General features: G+C 63.9%; 2 protein-coding genes across 2 annotated transcripts in view; one reads left to right on the top strand and one right to left on the bottom strand.

The window, feature by feature from the left end:
• The window catches only part of TSPAN18 (tetraspanin 18), a 158006-nt gene extending 155912 nt beyond the window's left edge, over positions 1-2094 (top strand). The window contains exon 11 of the mRNA XM_055142307.1: positions 736-2094. Within this exon, the coding sequence (XP_054998282.1) occupies positions 736-783 (48 nt within the window). The 3' untranslated portion in view covers positions 784-2094. The remainder of the gene's footprint in view (positions 1-735) is intronic.
• Positions 2095-3363: 1269 nt separating this feature from the next.
• TP53I11 (tumor protein p53 inducible protein 11) lies at positions 3364-9024 on the bottom strand. The gene is made up of 7 exons (XM_055142308.1): positions 8952-9024; positions 8221-8370; positions 7667-7725; positions 7324-7372; positions 6967-7063; positions 6173-6274; positions 3364-5312 (listed from the first exon to the last, which is right to left on the bottom strand). Exons 2-7 carry the CDS (start codon positions 8347-8349, stop codon positions 5179-5181), a joined length of 570 nt encoding a protein of 189 aa, XP_054998283.1. The 5' UTR covers positions 8350-8370; positions 8952-9024; the 3' UTR covers positions 3364-5178.
• Between the last annotated feature and the right edge of the window lie 3033 nt (positions 9025-12057).

Here is a 12057-nt window from a genome sequence, read left to right on the forward strand (position 1 = left end):
AATGACAACCCCTCTCCCTCACCACCCCATACACGCAGCCACCAAAAAGCAAATAAAAAAGGCAATGAAAGGAGGGCGATGCGGAGTTGCCACTAGGTGGCGCTGCAGCCCAAGGGCAGAGCTGCCCTCCTGGGTCTCCCACACTCCCGGGGTGGGTCTCTGCCCAGCCCAGCGGCTCCTAGAGGAGACCCGCAGCCTTGCCCAGCCAGACCCTCCCAACCTGCGAGGCCATGGGGCGAGCAGGGGTTATGTCTTCAGCTCCTCCGTTTAGTCGCCTGCATGCCTGCCAGAGGACCCCAGGGGACCACGGCCCCACCACGGGAGCAGGGTCCAGCCCTCGGGGAGCCAGATGGGGGTCCTCTGCCCCGCAGACACCCGGGAAGGATTCTGGGGTCTGCACTTGCCCGTGGGGTTGTGACCCCAGCAGCCACCCGGCCGGCCATCTGGCCCCAGGGGCGTCCAGAAGGCGGGTCCCTGCCTGTCCCTGCTGCCCCAGGGCACGTGGACAGGGCCTGTGAACGGCCCCGAGCTTTCCACTGAGCCGCAGAGCCCCCCAGAGGGGCCTCCCGGTGCTGTTGCATCTTTGCCCCCCCAGGGACAGCTGGGCACCCAGCATAGCCTGCGGGAGTCAGCCCCGCCCCCGCGGCAGGGGCCTGGGACAGGGGTCAGTGCAGGGAGGGCAGTGCCCCCGTCTCCGCCCCTGACGAGCCCACCCCACCCCGGCTCTCTCCGCAGCTTCTCGCCATGATCTTCGCCATGTGCCTCTTCCGGGGCATCCAGTAGGAGGGGCGTGGCCTGGAGACGCCCCACGCCCCCCCCCCACTCGGCACCCCTGCCCTCCCCGCACCGGGCGCCGAGCAGCCGCCGGGGGCCAGCGGGGAATAGCTATTTTTGTACAGAACATAGTGAGGTCAAACAGACGGACTGAGGTTCCCCTCTCCTGCCTGGACTCCGGGCTGGGTCACCCTGCGGGGTGAGCCCCGCCCACCAACCCCGGATACTGGACAGAGACCCCAGGAGCAGCCCCGGGCCCGCGCCGCCTCGGGGAACAGGAGGGTCCGGGCCACCAGGAGGCAAAAGGCAACGGGCAGAGAAAATCAGCGGGGCGGACGCCCCTGGATGCGCAGTCCTGGCTCTCTGGACAACCGCGGCGCCCCGCCAGTGAGTGTGGACACTGGACCCCTCCCCCATCGCCGGGAACCAGGCCCCCAGGAGGCGCGGGGAGGGTCAGCATCTCACGCACCGGCCACACCGCCCTCGCGTGGACAGGAACCAGGTCATGGCCAGCGACTGTCCAGGACCGCCTGGCTGGGTGCTCCGTCTTGGGCCGGCCGCGGCAGCCTCCTCTCCCCAGGAGGAGGGCGGGCGGGCCTGGAATCCCTCTTTCCTCTTCAGAAGGAAGTTCCACACTGTGCCCCCGGGCCTTCACACGCACCTCCCGCATTGCTGAGCCCCAGGGACATTCAGATGGACACACCACACTCACTTCCCCACTGCCCTCTCCCCCACCACCACAACAACCCTGCTCTTACTAACCCCCGGGCGCCCCAGGATCACTGGTTGGCCCTCCTCTGCCAAGTCCCTGCCAAGGCTCCTCCATGCTCTTCTTGCATACCCCCAGGAACGGGGAGCTCACTACCTCCCGGGGCCGCCTCTGCCTTTGACCTGCTCTGGCTCCATCCAGCATCCGCATCCGTGAAACACGAAAGAAAGGGGGTGTTCTGCCGTCCTGGGCCCTTTCTGCGGGACACCCCGCCGTAATCTCTCTAGAATGTTCCCTCCAGACGGAGCAGGCTGAGGTTTCCCCGCAGAGGTCCTCATGGCCGCAGCGTCACCGGCAAAGTCGGTCCCTGCATACCGACCTCAAGTTCCGGAGCAGTTTTGGCCACTGGAGGCCAGGCGGAGAGAGCAGTGCTGCGGCAGGGCTCAGCGGGAGAGGGCAGTGTGGGGCTGGCATCTCGGTTAGTGGTACCTGCCACGGGCACGGGCATCCTGGGGACCGCCCAGGTGCCCAGGAGGAGCCCGTTTCATCCCACAGGTTCTGTGCCTGCACCTGGCTTCAGCAGAGATGTGGCCTAGACCCCAGGATCCCCCCATCTCTCCTCCCTGTGCCCACGCTACCACCTGTCCCTTCTGAGCCACCGAGCACCATGCCTGCCGTAAGGATTCAGGCTCAGCCTCCTCCCCTCCCCGCGCTGTGGTTCCCACCAAATGCAGCCCTTCCTCCAACATCTCCAAATGGGGGCATGGGAGGGGGAGGGTTGGGGCCATAGGATGACAGATAGGGCACTGCTTGCCTTGCACACAGCCAACCTAGGTTCGATCCCCGGCACCCCATATGGTCCCCCCACCCCCCAGCACCGCCAGGACTGACTCCTGAGTGCAGAGCCAGGAGTAAGCCCTGAGCATCGCCAGGTGTGCCTGCCCCGCCCCACCCCCACCAAAAGAAGAGCCTTCAAATGGGACCTTTCCAACTTGTCCCCGTGTCCGTCTGCCCAGCAGCCCTGTAACCATGCCCAGAGCTCTCTGGTGCCCGTGCCCTGGGGCAGCCCCTGCAGACCCTCCCGGAGGGCTCGCCCCGGCCCCCCTGTGACAGCCCGCCCAGAGCAGTCAGCATGTCTCTGAGTCAAGCTGGGCCATCTGTCTCCTGCCCGGGGCTATCCTGGACCCCCATGTGGTGTGTGTCTTGTCCGTTCCACACCCCCACCCCACCCCACCCCCACACTGCCCAGAGGAAGACAGGAACACGTCCTGGGCCCCTGAATGTCTGGCAGGAAGGGCGGGTCTCAGGGGAGACCCCTCACTGTGGGGGTTGAAGCAGACACAAGGGCTGTCCACACCCGCCCACTGCCCATCTGTCCATGCTGGGCAAACGACCGTCTCTGCCGAGAATACCCACCCAGCTCTGGGTCCGGCTGTCTGAAATCAGTCGGGGTGGGGTGGGGTGGGGTGGTGTTTCAAAGAAAGGGGTACAGCAGAACCTGTCCCACACCTGGCCTGATGTAGCTCCTCACTGGTGCTAGGGGCGGGGGGGGGGGGGCAAGTGTCTGCCGGGCACCCTGTCTGGCACCCTGCCAGCCCCGTCCTCAGCATGGAAAAGGGACCCACACGGCTCGGGGCTGGGTGCACCCCCCCTCGGTTTCCTGTCCCCTCCGCTCCAGGTCACAGAGCCCCCGGCACCCCAGCTCCCCAGAACCCCTTTTCTCGCCCTCCTAACGTTGAAAGTCTATTTTGAGAGCTGTCCGTGGTTCTTGCCGAGACAGCAGAGCTAATTTATCACCGTGGTTTCCCGTGAGCCCCCCCCCACCCCTTTTATATTATGTATCGAGAGTTTTGTAATATAAAACAGGATGTCCACACGGATGGTTTCGCACTGTTTTTTGTGACTGTTTCTTACAAAAGAGAGAGAAAGGAATGAGGAATAAATAGTGGTATGAAGAGGGGTGGTCTTGATTCAGAGGCAGAGGAGGGGAATGCGCCGGCAAGCTGGAGGGGCCGTGCTGGGGCCTTTGGGTGGGTGGGCGGGCCTCGAGGGCCTTCGTCACGGGGAAACTGAGGGCATCACTGTCTCACCAGGACAGGATTTCACCCACCCCGCTGGGCCCAGGCTGCTGGCACCCCAGTCCCTTCCCGTCTCCCCCTGGGCGTCCAGCCTCTGTCCAGTGCCTTTGGGAGGAAGTGTTCAGGTCCGTCAGCCACCTAAGGTTCTGGGGTGCAGATCGAACAGAAGTTTAGCATGTCGGGGGCACTACCCAGGCCTTCAGCGCCATCCCTCCTGGCAGCAGGTGTGGCTGTGGGGAGAGGGGACCCCTTCCGTGGCCAGAGAGGGGCGAGCCGGGCCTGCCTGAGCATCAGGATCCCTTCTCTCAGCCAGGGGCACTGGACTGGCCCCTGTCCAGTGCCCGCCTATGCACGTGGTAAGGGGGTGGCCCCCACAGCCTGCCCCCTCCAGCCTCTTCCTGCCCAGGGCCTGGGGCTGCTTCCACAGAGGCTGGGTGCCAGCGGGCAGGGCAGGTCCCGGGGAGGGCACCGGGGGCCACCCCAAGGCCTGGGCAGGGCATGAAGGCAGCTGCCACCTGCTGCAGTCCTGAGTTTCAGTCTCTCCCTCCTGGGCTGGATGGGCGTCCTGGTCCTACTCAGCCCAGCCCCAGGCCTTGGGGACCACCCGGCTGCAGGTTCAGGGGGGCAGTTCGGGGATGGGGTGGTGAGGGGGCTGGGCTACATGGGCACAGGACCCCGCAGGCCTGCCAAAGGATAAAAAAAAAATGTGCTTCCTCATCTCCAACCCCCGCCACCCTTCGCCCCTAGTTAACTGTGCCATCAGTAAGGGCTGGCAGCTCTGAAAGGAGGGGAGGGAGGGCCTGGGATGTCCACGAGCTGGGTGATCACCACGAGTAAGACTGCTGGAAGGGGATCAGGCACGGCAGGGCCAGTCACCCGCCTCCCAGGGAAGCTGCCAATCACGGGCCAGCTCGAACCCAGGAAGGTGGCCAATCACGGGCCAGCGCCAACCCAGCCCCCAGAAGGCTGCCAATCACAGGCCAGCTCCAACCCAGACCCCGTGAAAACTGCCTATCAGGGGCCAGCTCCAACCCAGCCCCCAGGAAAGCTGCCAATCACGGGCCAGCTCCAACCCAGGAAGGCTGCCAATCACGGGCCAGCTCCAATCCAGCCCCCAGAAGGCTGCCAATCACAGGCCAGCTTCAACCCAGCCCCCAGAAGGCTGCCAATCACGGGCCAGCTCCAACCCAGCCCAGACTTAACTGCAGGGAAGGGAGTGGGAGTATATCTAAGGGACCCACATCTCGGGGGAAGACCCACAGAGATTAGCAGGGGCAGAGGGTCAAGTTCTCAGGGTTTCCAGCACAGACAAAAGCCAAGGTCAGTAGCTCGGCATGAGGCGGGCTGGGGGGGAGGCGCAGAGGGAGGCAGTCTCGCCTCTGGGGAGAGGGGCCCCTCGGCCCGCTGCAGTGTGCCCAAGACACCCCACAAAGGCAGCGTCACAGCCTGGGTGAAGAATGGGGTGTGGAGGTCCCCACTTGCCCCCCTCCAGCTCTCCAACCTGAAACCCAGGAGGTGGGGGCATGGGGAGTGCCTGGGTGGGGAGCCCCCCACTCAGGGGCGCGGCCTCTCCTGCCTTCCAGGAACCGAAAGGAAATTGAGGCTCGGGCCGGGCCTCTAGACTTTCTTGGGCTTCCGGCCCACTTGGTAGTAGTAGTACACGCTGATGGCCACGAAGAGGAGGCGGCTGGCCAGGAGCAGCAGGACGCCCAGGGACACCAGGCCCGTCTCGGCCAGCGTGGCGGTGACCACTGTGGGAGAGGCAGGGGGCTGCGGTCAGAGGAACATCGATGCCTCCCAAATCTCCATGTGGACAGGACCAGGGGGCTGGGTCGGGAAAGACAGGACTGGTGTTGGGTACACATGTGCAGACATGCGTGCATACATAGGACGTGCGTGCATGGGGAGGCTGTGTGTATGCAAGCATGCATGTGTGCATGGGGGCGTGCATACGTGGGGAGGCTGCATGCATGTGTGCAGAATGCGTGTTTACATGGGACATGCATGAGTGGGGAGGTTGCATGTATGTGTGTGGACATGCATGCATGTGTGAACATGCATGCGTGCATGGGGACGTGTGTACATGGAGAGGCTATGTGCATGTTTGCTGAATGTGTGCGTACATGGGACATGCATGAGTGGGGAGGTTGCATGTATGTGTGTATGGACATGCATGCGTGCATGGGGACGTGCATGCATGGGGACATGAATGCATGGGGAAGCTGTGTGCATGTTTGCTGAATGCATGCGTACATGGGACATGCGTGCATGGGGAGGTTGCGTGTATGTGTGTGGATATGCATGCATGCATGGGGACGTGCCTCCGTGGGGAGGCTATGTGCGTGTTTGCCGAGTGTGTGCGTACATGGGATGTGTGTGTGGGGAGGCTGTGTGCCTGTGTGCCGGTGGACAAGCATGCGTGCACGAGGACTGTGTGCATGTGTGGGGATGGACATGCATGTGGAGGCTGGTGCGTGCAGGGAGACGTGGGCGTGTGAGGTGTGGGCCCCGGGTGTAGGAGCACACAGCAAGCCCCAGCTCCCGAGTGCTGCCCCCAACAGGTTCCCCTCCCTCCCAGCCTCCCGCGCCCGGTCTCCCCCTCGGCACTCACCCAAGAACTGGACAGTGAAGTAGCAGGCTTCCGTGAGCAGACTCCAGCGGATGATCACCTTCTCGGCCGTGTAGAGCGCGTTCCACATGATCAGGGAGATGCCTGGGGGGAGGGGACGGGCGGGGTGGGCCACCTCACCCTCCCGGGGCCCTCAGCACAGAGGCCCAGGCGGGCCTGATCCTGGACGGACTCCGGACTCAACCGACCACACTTGAGTCTCTGTCCCCTCTCCCTCACGACCCCGTCCTCTCTCTCGGAACTTTCCAGAACTGAGCTCGCCACCAGCTGCCTAGGTCAGGCTCTGGCATTTGGCAGCGTGGATGAGTCCGCGGGCAAACTGTGTTTCCTGTCCAAGCAGACTCCAGGGAAGGAGAGCTGGAGCCAGGGAGGAGACCCCCACGAAATTCAGAGGTGGGCCAGCGGGGAGCCCGCCAGGCACTGATGCCTGCCCACGGGAGAGCAAACAGAAGTGGCTCTATTGAGAAACTCAGGAGCGGGACACACACACACGACACTGTTGGTGTAGACCCCCCCTTTAGGGCAGGAAGTCCTGAATGACGCAGCTGAGCCTCATTCATCTCTGTGAACCCCAATAACCAGAGGGCCTTAGAGTAAGTGTCGGTCCCAGGTGATACAGACAAGCTCCCGCACGCGTGCACTGCACTGGGCGCATCCCAGGAATGGCCACCAGATGGCAGCACACACACAGCCAGCAGCGTGGGCTCGGTCTGGGAAAGGAGGACGCACCTGGTGACCCCAGCCCCCCCACCTCCAGTTGCTGCCTGGACACTCACTGAGGAGGGCACCGCCATAGAGGCGGATGGGCGTCTTGCTGGTCACCTGGACTCCATCGAAGACAGCATCGTAGAGCTGATCAGGGACTGCGAGGGCCTGTGGAGGGGGGGGGGTTGGGGGGAGGGAGGCTCAGAAGGACGGTCCCTGGCCCTACTGTCCCCCAAGAGTAGGGCTGGGCACCCCGACCACTCCCCCTCCCCCATCCATGCCAGGACATAAGTTTGGCGGGTTTCTGGGAGCAGGGGGTGGGGACCAGGGCCCAGAGCTACACAGGGGGTGTAGGGCAGCCCCCCCCCCACGGCCCCACCCACCCCAGAGAAGCAGACCCAGGCGGGGTCCCGGGGTGCAGAGCTCACCATGATGGCGATGCCAGAGAAGAGTACAGCAGAAACGAACTGCCAGACCCTGGGAGACCGAGGGGGGCGGGGTCAGGCCAAACCCTCACTGCATCCCCCACCCCACCCCACCCCACCCCACCCCACCCCAGCCCGGACCCTCTCCTGCCCAGCCCGGATGTCCAAGGTCAGTGGGCTGGGGGGCAGGGTCACTGCTTGTCCCCAGAACACTGGTCTCCCGACTCCCCCACACACATACCATCACTGACACACATCCCCTCCCCCCACACACACCATCTCTGACACACACACCCACACACCCACACACACACCCTATCACTTACACACATCGGTAAACACTCACCTGAGCCCCAAAGGCTCCCGAACAGCAAACTTGATTTCGTTGCCCAAGACCTGGCTGATCTGCGGACAGAGGGGAGAGGGCAGTTCTCAGCAGCCCCTGACACCCCCCCCCAACACACACACACACACACACACACAGAGTCCCAGGACCCACCCCCTACCCCCCACCCCGCGGCCAGCATTGCTGAATCCCAGGGCACGTTGGGACAGCTTCACACCCCCACCCCACCACCCCACCCCCCGCGGTGCAGGGCTCAGGGGCAGCTGCAGATTCCGTGGCTGGGAGCCGCCATCCTCCCCCCAGGGCGAGCTGGTGGATTAAATCGGGCTCCTAAAGCGGCAGCAGTTGCAGTATTGGGTACATAATAAGCGCTCAATTAATTCTAATGAGCTGCGTTCACTTTTGTGATTATTCCCCTGCCGTCTCCACCGAGACTCTGGGGGGTGGGGTGGGGGGGAAAAATAAAAGCGGTTTGCTGGGGCGCCGCCCCCCCCCACCCGCCCGCAGGCTCCCCCACCCTGGGTAGCCCCTCCCCGCCGCGCCCCGCCCCCCACCTTGGAGCGGTGCACCTCCCCGTCGTCGTCCTCCCCGCCCACGCCCAGGATCTTGCGGGTCTTCAGGCGGCTCACGAGGTCCGTCTGGCTGTGCTTCTTCATGAGAGGGGGCGGCTGCTTGGCTGCCATCGTGAAACCCGGAGCCCGGCTCTGCAGGGGTGGGGTGGGGTGGGATGGGGTGGGGAGAGGGGCCCTCAGGCCTGGGCCCCTGCAGCCTCCAGAGCTCAGCGGGGAAGGGGCCCGCAGGGAGAGGGGGAGCCCAGCAGCCTGGGGATGGTGCGAGGGTGGGTGCTTCCCTTGCCTGCCAGCCTCAGCTTCCCCGTCTGCAAAATGGGTTAGCAAGAGCACCCGAAGGCCCTGCCGGTCCACCCATCTGGCTTGAGTGTAGACATGGCACCTGCTGGTGACCAGGCTGGGAGTCCCTGAGGAGCCTGGGGCTAGGCCGGCCAAGGGTTCCTGGAGGGACTGGGTCTGAGCTCCTGGCTTCTAGGCCCAGACCCGCCCCCTGCTACCTGCACGTGACCAGAGACTTCCTCCCACACAGCAACTGTCCCAACAGTCCCCAAACTGCCCCAACTGCCCCAACTGTCCCCAAACCCACCAGGATCAAGAACCCGGGCAGCCTGGAGCCAGGGGCATGGGAACCCCCAGGGAGTGTGGCCCCTCCCTGCCCTCGCACCCCCAGCTCTCCCCCACCCCGTGTCTGCCCGCCGTCGCCAACCCCATCACACCTGGGCAGGGGCCGGACTGCGCTGGAGATGGGGACGCAGGGATGAGCCGCACCCGGCCGCACCTCGGGCTGCAGGTCACCTGCGGGCAGACAGGAAACAGCCTGGCTGAAGCTCCTTCGGAAGCTTCTGGAAGCTGCCGGAGGCTCCTGCAGCTGCAGCACACTGGCCTGATGGGTCCTCACTCTGCGATGAGGGCTCCGGGCACGGTGGCCCCCTCTGCGCCCCCCCCCCCGGCTCAGCGGCTCTTCCCGACGGGACCCCTGTGGCAAGGCAGCAAGCTCACGGGGAGCCCAGGCCCAGGGAGCCGCCCTGGCTGGGTCTGGCCGCTCAGCCTGCTCAGGCCCCGGCCCCCCATCACCTCGCCCTCCTGGGCCCCTCAGGGCCACCGCGGGCAGACGCAGCCCCAGAGGCCCAAAGCGCGGGGATGGCTTTGCACCAGACCAGAACTGCACCTGCTGAGGACTGAGGGAAAACAGCAAAAATCAGAGTCAGAGTCCCACCAGCCCTTCAGCTGTTCATCTAGAGTGGGGCAGCCAGGCACACACACGGGCAAGCACACACACACACACACACACACACACACACACACGCAGACACACACCACGCACTCACACACCCAGACACACGCACGCACGCACTCATACACACAGACACATGCTCATACGCAGATGCACACACTCATACACACATACACACACTCATACACTGATGCACACACTCATATACTCATACACGCACACTCATATATACATGCACACACACATACACAGATGCACACACTCATACATATGCACATTCATAAATACTCATACACATGCACCCATACACACATACATGACACACTCACACTCATACACAGATGCACACACTCATACACAACACTCATACACACATTCATACATACATGCACACACTCATACACACATGCACTCATCACATGCACCCATGCACATACTCATACACTCATACACATGCACTCATACACATGCACACATACACACATACACGCACACACTCATAACACACCTACACACTCATATATGTACTCAAACACACTTGCACACTCATACACATGCACATATTTACATACATGCACACTCATACACATGCACATATTTACATACATGCACACTCATACACACATGCACACATACACACATGCACACATACACACATGCACACACATATACATACACATGCATATTCATACACACATGCACACACTCATACCCACATGCACACACTCATACACACATTTACTCACACATTCACACACGGTCATACACACACGCACAAGCACACACACCCCTGGACACGGGGGTGCAGGAGGAAGCAGGGGACCAGGGGAGCAGAAGGCCAGCCGCAGGGCCAGCCTGGTCCCCAGGAGCCAGCACCCCGCCCAGTCACTGCGCGTGAGCCCAGGCAGATGCACTCACCCTGGGGCCCTTCCCCGTGCAGGCGGGCCTGGAGCCAGTGCACCCCTTCCCCTCCTGCCTCCCCTAATTTTAGCTCCCGTATCCCCAATCGAGCCTCTTCTACTCTGCTAGGTGAGGCCTGTCCCCCCACCCGGACCGTCTCTGCTGCCCCATCTGCACGTCAGCCACTGTCCCCGGCGCCCGATGCGGGAAGGCCGAGAGCAGCGTGCCCAGTCCTGCGCTGGCGGGCACGAGGCGACGGACACTCGCAGTGCCCCGCGCCCACCTCCCTGCCTACAGGCGAGTTCCCAGGGGAACACCTGCACCAAGTCCAGCCACGGGCAGGGGCGGGCAGGCCCAGGGCCCAGGCCAGGTCTGACGGCCCCCAAGCCAGCAGTGGGCGGGGTGCAGGGGTGCAGGGTGCTGGGGAGTTGGCGGGGGAGGGGGGCACTCTCGGTCCACACTCAGGAACAGGAGGCCATGTTTCACGGCAGCACCTGGAGCGGCCCGGAAGGGCCAGAACGGAGGGGGAGGGGTGTGCTGTGGGGGTTGCGGCCTGGGGGAAGGACAGAACTCAGGGCTCAGAGGCGCTGGGATGGGGGTCCCTGAGACTAAGGCCAGCCCCGGGGAGCGCCGGGCTGGCCGAGGGCAGGCTCTGTGTGTGTGTGTATGTGTGTGTGTGTGTGTGTGTGTGTGTGTGTGGAGGGGGGTCCCACCATGGGGGGGAGGGAAGGAGTGATGTAAAGGAAACCTTGAGGGCACTGTCAGGTGGAGCCCAGGACCTTGGTGTCCCCCTGCTGTCCCTGTCCCCAGCAGTCTTGACAGCAGGGGGCAGTGTGTGGAGGGGGAGGGTTTCCGGCCGGTGGCCCCTCTGAGCTGGGAGTCCTGAGAGCCCAGACCCCAGGGGATGGGAGGGGGTTGGGGGCTCTGCCCAGCGCAGGGTGCCCCGTCGGCCCTCTCGGCCCAGCCGGGGCCTCACGGGCGCCCGAAGGCCAGAGAAAAGGGGTGCCTCTGGGGTGCCAGCGTCAGGGAGGGCGGGTTCCACGGGGCCACTGGGCAGCCTGGGACTCGGCCCTCGGGGCCCGTCCTGTGCCCTGCTCAGCCTCCAGCCCGCACCGGGCCCCGAGGAGCTCGGAGAGGGCCCAGGACGGCGCCTGGCAGGTGACCAGGGGCAGTGGCGCAGGACAGCACTGTGCACAGCACGCTGCACTCTGGGTCTCTGGCAGGTCACTGGGGACCCCTCCCACGCCACCCCGTCGGGCCCGCAGGGAGCCCCCATGGAGATGAGGGACCTATGAGCTGCCCCCACAGGGAGACAGGGCGTCTGGCTCGGGGACCAGCAGGGCAGGAGGGCCCCAAGCCCAGCTCACCCCGCTGCTGAGTATGGGGGGGTCACCACAGCTGCTCTCCTCCTACCCCAGCACAGCGGGGCTCTGGGGGCCTCCTGGCCTTCCAGGAACTGCCCCAGTGGCACCCGTGGGTTGGAGGTATGAGACTCCCTATCAGGATGGCTGGAGGAACGTTCTCCCATTTTACAGATGAGGAAACAAAGGCCACCAAGGCAGAGCGGAAAGACAAATCCAGTTAGGACCGCACAGTGGCCCTGGGGTTGAAGCCTGGCGGACACGTTCCGGCCTGTGAAAGCGTCTCCTGGCTCTGCCGCCCCTTCCCCTGAATGGTTTACTAGAGAA

This window comes from Sorex araneus, chromosome 6, assembly GCF_027595985.1.
Source record: "Sorex araneus isolate mSorAra2 chromosome 6, mSorAra2.pri, whole genome shotgun sequence".
NCBI classification, from domain to species: Eukaryota; Metazoa; Chordata; class Mammalia; order Eulipotyphla; family Soricidae; genus Sorex; species Sorex araneus.